The following is a 16,422-nucleotide window of genomic DNA, read 5'->3' on the forward strand; positions in this document are numbered from 1 at the left end:
AAAAAAAAAAGACAAGGTCACATGGAGGCGCAGCTGGTTGAATCTTGGGGTACAGACTCAGGATGAAGGGACACGTTCAGGAAGGATGAGTGTTCTTAAATATGAAGGAGACGTTTTTACATAGGATGGTGCAACAGTGGCTGTTCTAGATGGTTTACAAAACTTAAGATTTCGGAATTAAATTGGGAGATGGAGGCAAAAGCTTTCAGTTGGAAGATTTTACGTTATAAAAAAGAAAGCCCAGTTTCTGGCTTCCGTGGAAAAATCAGAAAGTCTTGCTGGTGAAGGGCAGCTGCAGGATGGGAGAGATGGAGTGGCCCTTCTGCAGGGGGCCCCACTCTCTGCTGCCTCTGGCGTCAGGCTGTGAGCCATTGTCAGCTCCTTGGGCAGAGGTGCCTCTACCCAGCACAACAGCTAATTTGTCATCCAGCCTTAGGGTGGGGGATGGCTTTGTAAGTGAAAGGGGGTGTTATTGGTGATGCTGCTGGGACAGACCCAGATGAGCCAGGACCTGTGGTCACCCCACCATCAGCCCTGAGAGTGCCCCTATGGGTCAGAATGGGGGTCCCAGGCACCTTGACGTACGAAATGGTCACAATATAGCCACAGATTCAGTCAGAACAAGGAAGGCTCTTTACTGCCCCGTCTGGGGAAAACCATACAAATAAATACGGGTCCACGATGATTACAATGTGATCGGCCCCTTGGGTGGCGTCCTGGTAGTGCCCAACCTGCCCATCTGTCCCTGGCTGTCCAATGGTCCAAGGAGGGGCAAGGTCTCCATGCCGTGTCTCTATCCATCAAACATGGGGAGTGGGCAGCCTGAGGGAGGCCGGGGAAGCCCCGTGTCTGGCGGCCCCCTCACCCCCCGCTGCTGCCTGGCCTCAGTTTTGTCACCTGTGATCTTGGTTTTACAGCAGGAAGGTGGGTTTTGTCCTGCTGCTACCACCTGTAAACATGATGATGACAAGCGTTGACGACAGAATTCAAGTGGGGGCTGGGAGCTCTGGGTCAGCCAGAGCCTCGCACACCACTTGAAGGTTCCTTGCTGCCCAGGGAGGGGGCTTGAGCCCTCCTCCCATCTACACAGAAGGCTGCGGCTGCCGCTCTGAGGGACACCCAGCACCTCCAGGTCCAGCTGGCTCCAGTCTCTTCTGGCAGCAGGCCTGGAAGTCTCTTTTTGTGTTGGAGTAAAGAGGCAGCGAGGTGGGTCCATGGGGTGCCCAGGTACCTAGGCTAAGGCAAGTGCACACCAGGCCTCCTGGCGCAGGGCCCCGCCAAGGCCAGCCTGCTGGCCCAGGGCTGCAGAAGGCAAAGCAAAGTCCTCAGGCTCGAACTTGAACTCCAAGTGGCTGGGGGCCAGGGGGTCATCCACCTGTGCAGAGCCCTGCAGGGAGGACGGGCCATGTGTGAGCCTTGGGAACAGCTGGCTGGCCCACCTGAGAGTGGGAGCCCTTTGACAGGAGGGCTTCCTCAGCTCCTGGAATGGTGTGGGTACTCCTTGTGAGGAATGATGTGATAACTTCGGAAGGGCTCTCAGTCAGTGTCGGCCACAGGGCACCCCCCGGCTCCATCGGCCAGCTGTGTGTCCAGCCCCAAGTTTCTAGGAGGGGACTGTGGGGGCTCTGACCTGGCCGAGATGCCAGGGTTCCTCCTGGAAATGCCTGGGAACCAGCTCTGTGCACCCCACCCACCCCGTCCTCCTTACCTGGGAGGTGACACTGGGCCCAGGGCATGAAGGGGATGCCAGGCTGGGCTCGGGCTTCAAAGTGGCTGCTGAAACCTCTGGGTCAGGGACAGAGGCTTGTGGGGAGGCTGTGGTGTGCCCTGAAGACCCTGGCGGGGGTGGGGGAAGATGGGGCATTTATAGACACTGTAGATTTGGTAACATGGAGTGGGGGTGGGGGTGGCCTCCTCCACCAGAGCCCCTGCCCCACGCCATGAACTCAGGCCACCCCAGCCCCTTTCCCAGCCAGGGCAGTGGCAGGGACTTGTACTTCAGGAAGATGATGCTTGCACCAAACATGTGAATCTCTACTGGTGGAATGTGAGGCACCCAGAGTGATTCCACAGGAAAACGTGGGCCCCATGGGAGGCCTCCCCCAGCCCTGGACCCCGCACCTGAGGAGCCCTTGGTCTTGGCAATGTTCTTCGGCTTCCGTTTTCGTGTCTGGATGCTCTCTTTCTTCATCGCCAGGGGCCGCGGTACCTGGCAGGGTGGCAGTGGTGGATGGCTAGTCACTGTCTGCGGTCACCCCCGTGGCCTCTTGCATGGCCATCTGCCCAGATCTCAGCCCTGCAGAGCCAGTCACTGCTGCAGCCCTGTTTGGGGAGTTGCTATGCCCCAGGCTCAGTGCTTTCCTCCAGGCAGGGCGGGGCAAAGCCTGTCCAACCCCAGCCTCCCAGGACTGGGGGCTGTGGGGGTCCAGAAGAGCCCTGGAGGTGTCTAGCCTCTGTCCTAGCTGAATGGCTGCAGGGAAGCTGCAGTGAAGCTATGGTTTCTGAGAGCCTGTCTGTACCATCAATCTAACAGTAACGTGTGTGTGCATGGTATGGGCAGTGGGGCCACATGTGTACAGGTGTGTATCCACTCAGCCCAGGTCCTGCCTGATCAACACCCTGCCCGGTTCCTCAGCCCCATCTCAGGCCAGGGGGCCCACTTGCGCCGGCAGCCCCTGGCCCTGCTCACCCCGTGCAGCTTCATGTAGAGCCCGCAGGCGTTGCACACTGGCTCGCCGTCCACATTGCGCCGCCAGAGGGTGGTGGTGGTGGTGTGGCAGTTGGTGCAGCAGAGGCCGGCCCGGCGGGAGGAGGACTGTGGATGGGAGGCTGGGTGAGTGTGGCAGGTGCAGCCGAGTGGGAGGATGGACACTGGGCTCAGGGCTGACCAGCTATGGGGTTGGGAATGCAAGGGGCTGGGTGAGAGGCCTTTGGGTGCTAAGGTCCTGAGGCGGCCCAGGATTCCTTGTGGGCAGGAGCTTTGACCTAGCTCCCAGGAGCCCTGGGACAGATCACTTCACCCTTCTGGGCCTCAGCTTGCCTATCAATAAAATTGGGGTGACAGCAGACCTGCTTAGGTCCACTGTGGGGTCAGGATCTTATGAGGAGTGCAGGACATACAGGCTGCTGGGTTTCCATTGTGGCCTCTTTTTAACCAACGCTGGGCCTTCACTCTGTATTTCTGTGGTGAAACAGCACCCCTAGGGGCCACAGGGCCCCCTCGGGTCAGGCCCCAGACTGAACATTCAGGGGGCCTGCCTCCGAAGACTTGGGGCTCTGAGCGCATGCTCAGCTTAACTGCTTGCACCGGACAGTGGGCAGCGGGTGTCCACACCTGCCCTTGCTGCTCACTGGCCCAGGAGGGAGAGTGGGGCCTGTCTGGAGACCCCCCACCAATCATTTCTAAGAAAACGCAGACCTGGAAAAGCCTCCTCTCCTCCTTCCCCAGGTTGGGCAGCTGTCAGAGGCCCCAGGGAATCCGCTCTGTTTAGTCTGAGGCCTGGCCTCTGATCTCCAGGGCAGGACTCTGCCTTGGGATCTGGGGCACAAGGGCCACAAGACAGGGAAGGGATGAGGCCTAGGAGGCTCCAGACGGAGGGCAGGGCGGGAGCTCCTGGCCTGGCTGGGGAGACCCCACCCTCTGGCCGGCAGCCTCCAGGCCACAGCTGTGTGGGGCCTGACGTCCAGCCTGGCAGGCATCACCAGTGGTCTCCCCAGGGGCCTAGGGGTGGACCTGCGCCCTGGTTGGAGTGCAGAGAGCTGGTGGCTGGCCCGGGCCCAGCAGAAGTGGAAGCGCAGTGGTGGCCACAGCCCTGGGGCAGATGGTGGGACACGGCCCTGAACAGGAACCCCAGCCCCCCAGTCAAGTGGCCCCCAGACTGACACCACCCTGGAGAGCTGGCAACCACATCCTGACCTTGTCTAGAGAGCAGCTGCTTTTACTGGACACTACTCGAGTCTCCCTCCTCCCTGCCCCCTTTCCTCCCTTCCATCTGCCTCTCGGCTGCAGGGAGCTATGCCCACATGGAGGCGTGCCACCCCCCCAGAGCCCACTGTCCCACATGAGGCAGCATCTCCTCCCATCCCTGCTGCCTGCCCCGGTCCAGAATCTCCTGAGCCCCTAGTTCATTCATCTTCTTAAGGTGGGAGGAGGTCTTGGGACTTCCCCAAGGTTCCTAGATTGAACAAACAAACACGCAAACAGGATGCCCAGTTAGAATTGAATTTCAGATAAACAGTAAATATTTTCTGTAAGTACGCTCTATGCAATATTTGGGACACATTTAAAATGCTATTTGTTGCTTGTGTGAAATTCACACCTAACTGTGCATTTAGTATTCAGTCTGGTCACCCTGACCCACCTTCCCGGGCTACATCATGGTCCCTTACTCCTGCTGTGCCTTCAGACCAGGAGGACCATGGCTTGAGGCCCCTCGCCTCCAAACCAGCTGGGACCCTCAGGGGCTCTTACCAATTTTTTCCCCCTTAGAGTTCACACTGCCATCCCACATTCCAAAAAAAAAAAAAAAAGTTAGCATCACTGAAACTCAGGAGTCACAGGAGTGCTGTCTCCTGGGCTGCCTGGCCACTTCCTGCTAAAATCCTTCCTATAGGAACACTATCGCAAGGGCGTAAAGAGACCCACGCAAGGCCTTCGTGCCAGCACTGTTTTCAACAGCACACCACACAGCTGCACACACGTGGGCACCACTGCAGACACACGCGCCCCCACGTGTCCCCCAGAGTCGCCCACACATCTAGGAAGCAGCAGAACTACGCACACCACCTCACATGGTGGTGGGTAGAAACTTCCTCGGTGGACCGAGTGTACACAGGACACAGCCTCAGGTCGTGTGAACCCACCGCCTGGACCCCGAGGGTGCAGTGAAACCCAAAAGTCACGTTTGAACATTTCTCCAGTGACCTTAGATTAAAATCCATAAACTGGAAATCAGACTAAAATCAAGAAAATGGGTAAAAAGAATGACCTTGACAGAATTCTCCAAAGCGCTTGCTGATTTATCTTTTTCCATTCCCTCGGTGCCGGCGTCTTATGGGGGGTGGGGAACTGAAGCTCAGACGAGTGGCCAGGGTGCAGGGGTGGTCCCAGGGTGGACAGAACCTCCTCCCTCGGCTGATCAAACCCCGTGGCCACAGCCCCGGGGCCATCTGCGGACACCCGGAGCCTCCCTCTGTCCTTCCGCGCTCACGGCCAGGCCAGGCGGCCAGGCCTGGCCACTCTCAGGGTCCCCTAATCGCTGGGCCTCTCCAGGCTGTGTTTTCTTTTTCTCTTTCAGTCGGTTCTTTTCAAAAGAAGTGGAACTTCAAAGCCAGGGGCAGAGCTGGCCTGAGTGCCAGGTTCCACAAGGATCTAGGCATCCAGAGGAATGAGGGTAGGAGGCAGCTGGAGCCAGGTGGGGGGCTGGAAGGGATGGGGGGCTCTGGAGAGGGTGTTGGGAAAGTAAAGGCTGCAGGTGGTGGAGCAGCAAAGACGTGGCCATTTCAAACAGGTCCTCCGCGTGCTCTTGGTGGGGAGACCTGGGGACACTTAGCCTGATGGACGTGGGATCCCCGTCCCCGCACTTGGGGCAGCATGTGCCAGGTTTGCTGTGCAGGAAGGCTCACCCGGAGCTGGTGAGTATTCCAAGGAAGCTGAGCTGTCCGTGGCACAGCCACGTCCTGGAGCTGGGCCAGAACCAGCCTTAGGCTCACAGGCCTGCTGTCCTCAGAGTCTGGCTTCTGGGCTCCGATGTTCAGAGGTCAGGCCAGGCCGAGGGGCACTCACAGAGACCCTGGCCACAGGCACACATCAGCAGAGCCACTGCAACAACCCCCTCTACTCGTCTTCACTGACCGAAGCCTTGGGTCAAAGGTGTAAGCCCCACCCTGCGGCCCAGGATACACACAGGAGGCAAAGGGTAGAACAGCCAGGGGCTCCTGCTAGGAGGGGGCGACGCACACTTGTCATCATCACATTCCTGTATTCTTGGTGACAAGCTTCTAGGACGTTTGGAATTATTTAAAAGAGGGTGGGACCAGCTCTTCCTGGAGAGGGCCCTCCTGGGCCATCACTTCTGCTCACACTCCAGGGAGAGTGAGACCCCAGAGTGGGGGCAAGGCTGGGGTGACCAGCCCAGCACCTCCTTGGCTAGAAGCACATGGGCTGGGCTCTGGCCTCAGGACTCTGAGAATCTTGGGGTTTTCACATGGAGCCTAGCTCTGCAAGGACCGGCCACCCGGTGAGCGGTGGGGCCACCCTGAGGGACAGGTAGGCACCCTGCAGCCAGTGAGAAGAGCCCCCCAGGAGCCTGCTCAGGGAGATACGGGGAGTAGTGGAGCCATGAGGATGCCCCAAACCTCAGCACCGCTCGGCAAACACTTCCTGGCCATGCTTTACATTCAGGTCCATGTGGGCCTGGAGTCAGGGCAAGCAGGCTGCCCACCTTCCAGGCCCTGAGGCCTCAGGGAGACAAGCAGATGTGCAGGGATTCCCCCACCATAGATGGTACCCCAAAGCTAATTATTTCATGTCCCCAGACTTGGAAACTGAGGCTTCACCAGGCCAAGCACCTGTTTGTCCTTATCCCACCCATGGCGCTGGCCATGGCTGTCCAATTTCCCTTTCCAGCAGGTAATGGGCAGTTCCCAAATTCAGCTCGCAGGGGGCTAGACAAGAAGACTCAGGGCAGGGTCAGGAGGCTCAGCGTGAGTGGGGCATTGTGGGAGCTCGAGGCCACAGTCCTGGTCTGAGCCTGGGGTTGCCGCTAGCCGGCTGCAAGTCCAGGGAAGCCCCTGGTGGTCACCTGGCTGTTGTGAAGGTAGATGCCTCAGCGTGCAGATGGTGGCCTCTGCCTGCCCACCCCCAAGTTAGGAATTTTCTGCAGGGAGGTGAGCCCTGCAAGGGAAGAGGTGGAGAGGATGGCCCACTTCTCCTGTGTACTTGGCATCCGGTTCAGGGCTGGCCCCAGAAGAGTACAGGGAATCAGAGGAGGGAGCCAGCCTGTCACAGCCCCCTAGGACCCTCTCCCTTGGCCTTAGTTTCCCCTTCCTGGAGGTGGCAATAGAGACTGTCTGGGCTGTGGGCATGAAAACAGGCAGAAACAACAGTGGGGGTGCTGTGAACTCCGAGGGCGACCCTCTCTGCAAGCGGCACCACACGGGTGCAGAGAGGTGGGGGACCCATGGAGCCTCCGAATCCAGGCCAGACCAGAGGAAGAGAAACAGCAGCTGCCCTCAAGTTGCTGAGCGCCTCAGTCCTGCTCCCTGACCACCCATTTTGGGGCCTCAGAGCGTCCAGCCCCGGTGCTGCCACAGCTGGGGCTTCACATTTCCAGTAAAGGCCTGTGACTGACCGCCCTGCAGCTGTGGCATGACCATCCCACAGCATCTGCCATGGAAAGCCCTTCCATACTCCAGGGCCTGACACCAGAACAAGCCACCTGTAGGGCTCCCACAAGCCTTAGCCCGGACCTGGGAAGAAGCCCCTGCGGCCCCCCGACTTTGGACAGATGGAATTACTGACGGAATTACTCGACGATCAAAGTTTGCCTGTGAAACGGCAGAGAACAAAGCAACTTGAAACCTTTACACAGCTTCTGGAGACTCTGCCCTGCTGCGGGTAAAACTCGGGAGCCCAGTCCCCTACTCGCCTACCAGCTGTACAGCAGAGAGAAGCAAAAGTGAAAATGAGTTTTGCCTAGCGAACAACCATACACCTGGTCTGGACCCATCCCTGCAGTATCAGAGGCAGCGGTCCCAGTGTCTGTCCCCTGTAAGAGTCACTGTCAGCCCACAAAGCCAGCATCCAGCAGCCACTTTTCCCTCCAGTCCCACCTGGGGGCCAGGTCACCTTGCCTCTCCACCGCCCCACCACCTGGCAGCCCAAAGTCCCCAGAGTCACATGGCTGAGTCCCCAGCCAGCACACAGTGATCCCGGCCCAGGAGGTTCAGTGTCGAGCTCAGGGAAGCCCAGCCCCTTGGGGGAGACCCCGCAGACCCTCTGGGGGAGTGGCCCCCAGCGCAGGGGGGCCCGTGGCAGTGGGCCAGGTGCTGTCATCCTGCCCGAGTCTCCCCTCCCGCTCCCAGAGCTCCACTGGCTCCCAGGCTGTGATCGAGGAAGACCAGCCCGGCCACCCGCACTCACCAGGCGCTTCTGCGGCCGCACGAGGGGCCGGTTGACACCGTTCATCTTGTGGTAGAGGCCGCAGGCGTTGCACAGGTAGTGGCCGGTGCCATCGCGGCGCCACAGCGGCGTGGACAGGGCCCCGCAGTTGACGCACTCGCGCCCCTCGCCTGGGAACTCCTCCAGGAGCTCAGCCGCTGCGGGAGCAAGGCGGGCAGCCGCTGGACGAGGCTCGGGCCCTTCCTGGGAGCCGCGTTCGCACCACCTTTTCCTCTCCTTCCCCTTTGTGCCTTTATTTTGCTAATTTAATTTGTCTAACTTTCTTTTTAAGTTTAAATTCACACACAGCGATGTTTGTTCCAGATTTAAGTCACTCGTCAGGGCTGCTTTATAAGGTCGGGGGAGAGTTAATAAACGCAACCCTGGGTAGGGCAACAGGGAACTAACTGCCCTACTCAGAACGGGGTCCAGCATCGCTAATTTTGACCACTGGGGAGGCAGGAGCGTCTACACTGGCAGAAGACCCTCGAGGGTCGATCGGAGGGGCAGTCAGGGATCGCGGGATCCTACAGGGACCGTGGCGCCTTCACTGTCAGCTTTCGTGGTCTCGGCACGGTCCTCCCACTTGAGCAGCACACACGGCCACAGCGGCGCGGCCTCCAGGCCCCTCCAGACCCGGCCGGGCGCTGGCGACACTTGGGCGGCAGGATCGGGTGGGGGCGGGGCGGGGATCAATCATCGCCTGGCCGGGGGTGGGCGCCAGGCGTGGGGCGTCTAGGCGGCCAGGTCAAGTGGATCCCGCTTCCTGCGCCGCTGCTGCCGAGGAGCTGAGGAGTGTAGGCTAAAAGACCGGAGCAGCACAAAAAAGGAATGGCCCTTGGTTTTGGGGGAGTGGGGGTGAGAAAGTGTCCGTGGCGCCCACTACTCAGAAGTGGGGTGGGGAGCAAATCTCAGCTTTACAGGTCTGGAATCCGATCACTCAAATTTAGATCCCAGAGAGGGACTGGGACTGGGTCTCAAATTAGAATATGTAAACATTTTAAAACAGAGACGAATGTGGTGGTTTACTTAAATAAACGAGAATTTTGAGCTTTAAAAAAAAAAAGCCATTTCCCAAACTTTTCATAAAAACCGTTTAAGACATAGGCTGTAAAATGGTATGATCCCAGAATACTGGGTTTGGATGAACGAAAAATGAAAACACAAATATGTGTATGAAGGATCTCAAGACCGGGTTTTCATCTTGGTGTGGGTGAGGTGCCAGCCGCCGGGTTCCACTCAGGCTTACATGTCCCCCGGGGTCTGGGCCTGCCCCAGGCTGGTGTCCCACCTGGCAGAGAAAGCCCTGACTCTGGACAGGGGGGCATTTCGCAGGGTGCGGGTTTGCACATGCCAGTACCGCCAGCGCCCAGGACCCTGGTCAGTGGAGCCAGTTCCCAGTCCCGCACTCACCGAACGGGGCTCTGCGGCCAGGGAGGCCAGCCGGGAGGCCCTGTAAGCTGTGCAGGACGCTGCCGTCCAGGGGTCCGGAAGTCCAGGACGGGGCCACTTCGGCGCTCATGTAGGCGGGGTAGGCTGTGGGGTACGAGGAGCTCACGGGCCTCCCGAGCGCTGCTGGGTACTGCTCCCGAGCCAGCATCGCGCCCTGAAAGGCGCCGTTGTCCCGGGTCCCTGTGCCACCTCCGGGCCCCGGGGAACTGTGCGCAAAGGGGAAGGCCGTGGTCCCGGGCGGCGGAGCGGCCGGTGCGTGGGGGCTGCCGGAGCCAAACGCTGACGAGTCTGCCGCGGCTGCCTGCGCCCAGCCAGGGTGCGCAGTGATTGCGGGAGCCTGCGGGCCCGGTTCGCACGCCGGCAGGTAGGGCAGCATGGAGGGGACCCGCGCGGGCGGCACAAACACCGGGGAGCCGGCGCCTGGCGTGTGCAAAAAGGCGCCCGAGTCCGCGTAGGCGGTCTGACCGGGGCTCGGGGCCAGCGCCAGGCTCTGGTACATCTTCCCTGGAGCGGCCTTGACCTGTAGACGAGAGGGACAGGCGTCCAGGTCACGGCTACTGTGCCCCACAGGTGCTGTCGCTCGGGCCGCGCTTCTGGATCCCCAGCTTGGAGGTTCCTGGGGCGGGAACCCGCGGGGACAGGATGGCAGGGGGCAGGGGCGGCTCTAGCGGCCCGTGGGGCATCCGGGCGCAGCCACAGTGCGGAGCTCACCTCTTTCACAGCCGGGGCTTCCGAGGTTCACAGGTAGGCTCAGTGGGCACAGAGAAGGAGAAACCGGGGGGTCTGCAGGGCGCAGGCTTTGGGCTCTGGGAGAAGGAGCCCGGCTGGGTAGGGGCGAGCGGCCGGGTCCGGCTGCGGTACTTGCCGGCTGGTCGTGAGGATCCGAAGGCGCGAGGGCGCGGCGGGCGGCGGGCGGCGGGTTGCAGACTGGAAGCCGGGGTCCTTGCAGTTTCGCGAATCCCGGCTCCTCCGCCGCCCCTCGGCACAGCTCCGCCCGGACCTGGCCCGCCCCCGCCGCGCCGCCCCTTCCCTCCCGGGGGCCCTCCCCTCCCTCCCCGCGGGGTCAGAGCCAGGGCTGCGGCCTCGGTGCCACGTGACCGAAGCAGGCCCGGCGCTCGGGGCTCCGCGGGAAAGGCGACCGGACGCACACGGCACGGGGCAGCCAGCGCTGAGTCCTTGCCAACGCGGGCCACACGAACCAGCCAGGTGCTCGGCGCCGCCGACCCGGAGGAGCTCCGACGCCGAGACTTCTCTAAATGTGTTAGGGCTTTTGAAGTCCTCCCTCTTAATGGGTGTTAACGGCGGGCTGCCGCTAAGGCTGGTTAAGCGTCTGGGGCTGCGGTGGATGAGTCTGTGACCCTGGCTGTGCAGCGATCATGGATATGGTGGTGTGGACTCTTCATTGCGCCCTTGATCTGGGGCCTTTAGCAGGGATCCGGCTCCCAAAGTGACAGCCCAGCCCAGCTCCGTTCCCCTGAACTCAGATCCTGTTCCATGGCCACTGCACCCGCGAAGTCCCGCGGGAGTCCAACAGCTTCCTCAGTAACCAAGCAGGGCCACTGTCCCCTCTCATTCCCTGCTGGGGACGCAGGTCGGGCAGGCAACCTCCGTCTGGAGGCACTTCCATTCCCCAAGGTCCCTGCGTAGCTCCTTGCCTCCACCCCTTGGCGGGGGTGGGTACTTTCACTGTGTGGGGAATTCTCAAAGAGTCTCCTCAAGACACTAGAAATGTAGGAAGGGTGGGAGGCCACTCGGGTCTGGAAGTGGCCCCTGGCACTCCCTGGGTGACCCCGAAGGTGCCAGCACCCTGGTGAAAGTGGCCTCCTAGCAGCTTCGCTGACTGATGATCCAGCCTCCCCACCAGGCGGTACTTTCCAGCCACCTTACAGCAGGCGCTGGACCACCAGCCCTGGGAGCAGGGCTCACTGGAGGGCCCTTGGCTGCTGCACTTGGGGCAGTGAATGTTTTTCGTTTGCAGAAATGGGCCATCACCTCCACCATTGGTCAGGGTGCTCTCCATCTGTGGAGGGGTGGGCACTCACTCCTTTCCCTCTACTCCTGCACAAGACTAGAATTTGGGGTGCACATCAGGTCACCTACGGCCCCTGGAAGATGGCAAGCAAGGGTTCCACTCTCACCTGGGCGGGGGACCCCATGGAAGGTTCCCCAGAGGCTCTGGATTCTTCAAAAGCCTAGGTATGTCCCATTGGGAGGGGGCTTAGGGGTCTTCATTATCCCCTTTACTCTCCGCTCCCAGTGCTTCCCCCACAGCAGTCTCTGCCTCCTCTCCCACCCTCAGGGCCCCTGGGTCCACACCACCCCAACAGGCTGCCCTAGTACCCATTCCCCACGCGCTTCCCCCTGTCGGAACAGAACCCTCCTCACCCTACCCTCTGCAGACCCCGCCAGTGGATCTCATCTTTCTCTCTTCCGCAGTGGGCGGGGCAGGAGAGGGGGCATGGATCCTGGAAACTCACTGTGCCAAGGCCTCCAGGGCTCGTGAATGCGCATCTCCCTGGAGGGGTTCAGGATCTGAGCCTGCAGCACTGCGAAGCCCGTAGAACCTGCGCTGCCTCTGTGGCCCTCATTGCCTGCCCCTCACACTGGCTTGGGGAGGAGTTAGTGTGACTGGGTCCTTTGGTGTCTCCCTGGGACTTGCACTCAGCTGGCACCACATGGAGGCCGAGGGGGTGCCAGGTGAGGGGAGCAGAGGGCTGGAGCCCCATGGTCTCAGCTGCAGTGGAGGCTGTGGAGCTGGGTGCTGGGCCCAGAGATCAGAGCTACCGTGGTGGGTGAGGGAGACACGGGAAGAATTTCTACCCTGAGGTCAGTCCTGATTACCCCTTTCTGAGACCCCTCTAGGCTTCCCACCCTGGGAACCTAACCAGAGTCGGCCTGGGGTCTGGGGGAGTGGGGGCTATCTCTCAACCCCGGAGATAAGAGAGTTGGCTTGTTAACCCTCTGGTGACCAGGCAGAGCCAAAATCCATGATTCCAGGTCCGACAGTGGCTGCATGAGGGGCCTTAGGCAAAGTAAGGACCAGGGCCTGAGTGGCTGGGGAGTTGGGTCCTGGGGTGGGACAGGCCCTCCCAGCCAGCTGGGTTCTGGAGGTCATTTGTGCAGCAGCTGCTTCTTCCCAGCCCAGAGCTTGGGAATCCCTCACTTAGACACATGCATCAGAAAGGAAAACAGACCTCCTGGGGAAAAAAGGAGGGGGCGGGGCCTCTAGGCCAGCCCCCAAGCGGGACCCAGGCCTCTCCCTGGGTACCTCAGGGCCGCCCCTGGAGTAGGGCCCAGGAGCCAGCTCCTTAGGGCGCAGCTAGCTGTCTGGGTCACCTGCCAGAGCTCTACCCCCAACCCCAGCCTCCCAGGGTCTGCCCTTCTATAGGTGGGGGCTCAGGGAAGGAGGCCCAGGCTGCTTGGGTGGGGCCTGGGGTGGGGATAGGCTGGGAGGTCAGAGGCATTCTGTGTCCTCCCCCAGGTATTCAGATAAGCCCCAAGCACCCTCCCTTCTGGGTGGGAAAAGCCAGTTCAAAGTCAGCCCCACCCCTGCCTTCCGCACTCTGAGGCCCCTCGTCCCTGATCTGGGTTGTCTGCTGACTCCTCCTGCCCCTTGGGGAGAATGAGGTGGGGTCCAAGTGGAGGGTTCCAGGGCCTCTCGAACCCCAACAGGAACTTCAAAACTCAGCATGGTGAGGGAGGTTGGGGCGGGGACTCTCCAGAGGTACAGTGGGGAGGGGCTTGGGGGCCACGTGGGTGTACAAGTCACTGTGGACACAGGTGCGTGCACCTCTCCTGCAGGGAGGGCTGAGCTCTGGAGTCCAAGGCCGCCTTGGGGTGGGCTCCCTTCTGGGGGCAGGGGCAGCGACTGCAGGGGGAAGGGCCCCCTGCGCTCCGGCTGCTTTTGACACTGTCATCGGCACCACTGTCACTAGATTCCCTGAGGGTCTCCCACACACCTGACTGGGCCAGGAGCTTCTGTGTTTTAACTCCTTTAAGGCTCACAGCTGCCTGGTGAGCGGGGGGCGATTCCTGTGAGCTGTCACGCCATGTCATAGATGAGAACCAGGGCCAGGCCTGGCGGGGCCCAAAGGTTGGAACCCCACTCCAGGGCGCTCTTGGGCCTGCCTTGCTCTGTCTGCTGCCTCTCCTCTGCCCTTGCTGTCTGCCTGCTCCTCTGGCCACTGCCCCCAACCCTAGTCCATGACTGGCTCTTCCAGATCCTGCATTTCTAGGTCCTCAGCCCTTAGAGGGTCCATGTGGCTGGGTGGGGGCATCATCACTCGCCCTGTCCCCAGGCTTAGTGAAGGGAGACCCCGGCCTTACACACAGCTTGCCCTGTGGATGACCCAGCTGGGCCTTGAGGTGGCTGCCGAGAAAAGGGGAGCAGAAAATGGAAACAGAGCTCGTGGACGCTGTGTCATTTTTATAACCCAGTCTGGTCTTGCAGGCCCTCCCGGCTAGGTCACCAGGCAACTCTCATGAGTGAGGGGTCCTCCGGGGAGGGACTCAGGGAGCTTGTTCTAGGGGAGACATAATCGCACTTGTGCGGGTCATCTCCCCGTCTGTTGTCGGGAGCAAGCCTGTGGCTGTAGAGATGGCGAATGTCCTGTTTTCCACCAGCTTCCAGGCCCCGGAGTCCCCGCAGAGGGAGGGCATGGAGCCACAGCGCAGGCACATGGACAGAGAGACAGCCGGCCAGCTGACCCCTGGGAGGGGGTGATGCAGGGATCTCTGCCCCCGACCCTGCCTGGGCTCCAGTGAGGATGGATATGTGGACAGACAGCTGGTGCAGGCAGCCCCCTCCCATCTGTTACCTGTAAATTACTTCACCTGAGTGACATCATGCTGGGGGCTGATAACCAGGCTGTGCCTGGTCGTAAAACAGCCTGACATGGTGATGGACCGGCTGCACATCAGATCCGCTGGCCCGACCTTGAACAAGGTCATGCAGGTCCCTGGCCTTCCATGGCAGCAGGTCCCTGACTTCAACGAGGTTGTGACCCCCGGGCCCTCCATGGTAGCGGGTCCCTGACCTGAAGAATGAAAAGCAGAGGCTGCTATGGGATTGCTGCTTGGCTGTCACCTGGTGCACGTGGCTCCCTGGCCTTTGACGGCCCTACCAGCAGCAGGCTTCTCCCTTTTCCTTCCTGGGATCTCATTTTGCCCCCAGAGGCTCAGGATTCAGGATGGTTGTTTATCTCCCCGCTCCCCAAAGGGTTTACACTCTCTGCTGAGCAGGACAGCCAACACCCCCCTCCATGTCCTGCTGGACGGCTTCATGGACATTGCAGATGCATAGGGAGCTGCAACCACACGTTAGAAGTTAGAAGCAGCTCAGGTGGTTGGAGGTCTCAGGAAACTAACCTGCAACTCTGTCTCGGGGGCAACCCTGGGTGAAGGGACGGGTTCTCCACTGGGGTCATCTGTCCCCCATGCCCTCCCCAGAGACACCCGTTCCTGTTATGCCTTCCCAGAAGTGCAATGAGCTCATATAAGAAAACGTGTGCAGCACCTGCACACATGGGTGCACACACACACACAAACATGCTGGAGGGCCCACCTGAACACACACAGACATGAGTGCGTGCTAGTGACACGCATGTGCTTGCACGTGCACGCACAGACACCTGCACACACGTGGTACATGTGTGTACCCACCCATGCTTGCACATTTCCTTCTTCACAGACACAAAACCTTTCAGGGAAACCCCAGGAGATCAAACACCCCGAAGATCTAGGGTGGCTCAGAAAGCACCTCACCTGCCTCCCCCCAGCCCCCAACTCTCCCTTTTCATTTCCAAATTGATGTCTGCTGGTGGGGCTGGGAAAATTCACAAGTGGGATCCACTCTTGCAGGTGATGAAGCCGATTGTCTTCATTTCCCACTGAACCATCATTTCCCCAGTATGGAGCTGCTGCTCGGCTGCTTGTGGAGAAGACCTTGGCCCTGAAGAAGCTTGCGAGTGACGGTAATCGAGGGCCTGGGCACCTCCCCCTCCTGCTGCCAGCCTAGAGGGGTTTGGCCCATCTAGGGGGCTCCCTGGGAAGAGGGTGGGGGTGTGATTTCCAGAGCCCCTGCCTCCCCTACCCTCACTTGCATCCCTGAAGCCATCTGGCTCTGAGCTCTCCCCAGTCTCCCCATTCCATCCTGGCTGAAACTCTGCAAGACAGTGAGGTGCTGATGCCAGAACTTTCCTCTGGGGAGAGGGAGGTGTGCGTATCACAGCGGCATGGGGGTTGTGTGAGGGAGACCACAGAGCCTTCCCAGAGTCAGCCACCACCCCTCACCCCAGGCCCAGGCTTCACAGAGACGGGGTTCAACATTACTGCTCCTCCTGCCCCTCTCTGCAAGCAACTGGCTGCCACACTTGGGGGCTGGGGAGGCACCACCTCCAGGCCTCTGTCCCAGCTCCCTCCCTCCCTGGTTCCTATGGGCAGGGGTTCAGTTCTACCCCCTCCTGGCCCTGCCTTCACCCTCCCCTGTGACATCAGCAAAGATGCAGGAACATCCCCTTGACTTGACGGGAAGATTGGGGTGGGTACAGAGAAAATCACAGGTTGGATGTTGAACCAAGGGCACAGAAGCCCTTAGGGTCCCAGTGAGGAGGGATCCTGGAGGCTGGAGGGCCCCAGACAGGAGACAGAGTGAAGGTGGCCAGGGTTAGCAAATAGAAATCCTGGCCCCCTAGTTAAACGTGGATATCAGATCAGCAACGTTTTGAGTCAGTGTCTTGTGCAATGTTCTGGACACACGAGTACTTAGGATGTGCTGGCAGTTTACCTGAGGCTCACCTCTAACTGGGGGG

The 16,422-nt window shown here is 60.3% G+C and overlaps 1 protein-coding gene across 1 annotated transcript; it reads right to left on the reverse strand.

The window, feature by feature from the left end:
• Window positions 1–610: 610 nt before the first annotated feature.
• Window positions 611–10,615, reverse strand: GATA5 (GATA binding protein 5). Its single transcript, XM_027559091.1, has 7 exons — window positions 10,325–10,615; window positions 9,575–10,133; window positions 8,144–8,319; window positions 2,690–2,815; window positions 2,122–2,209; window positions 1,709–1,836; window positions 611–1,387 (listed from the first exon to the last, which is right to left on the reverse strand). Exons 2-7 carry the CDS (start codon window positions 10,110–10,112, stop codon window positions 1,232–1,234), a joined length of 1,212 nt encoding a protein of 403 aa, XP_027414892.1. The 5' UTR covers window positions 10,113–10,133; window positions 10,325–10,615; the 3' UTR covers window positions 611–1,231.
• Window positions 10,616–16,422: the final 5,807 nt, after the last annotated feature.

Source organism: Bos indicus x Bos taurus, chromosome 13, assembly GCF_003369695.1.
Source record: "Bos indicus x Bos taurus breed Angus x Brahman F1 hybrid chromosome 13, Bos_hybrid_MaternalHap_v2.0, whole genome shotgun sequence".
NCBI classification, from domain to species: domain Eukaryota; kingdom Metazoa; phylum Chordata; class Mammalia; order Artiodactyla; family Bovidae; genus Bos; species Bos indicus x Bos taurus.

What these genes read in the sequence shown, in the direction of transcription:
- GATA5 (XM_027559091.1), bottom strand. Translation starts at nt 10,112, where the DNA reads ATGTACCAGAGCCTGGCGCTGGCCCCGAGCCCCGGTCAGACCGCCTAC. An exon ending in TGCGGCCGCAGAAGCGCCTG is followed by an intron (nt 2,816 to 8,143) that starts GTGAGTGCGGGT and finishes TCCCATCCACAG; the next exon opens with TCCTCCTCCCGCCGGGCCGG. An exon ending in TCTACATGAAGCTGCACGGG is followed by an intron (nt 2,210 to 2,689) that starts GTGAGCAGGGCC and finishes CCACCCTGCCAG; the next exon opens with GTACCGCGGCCCCTGGCGAT.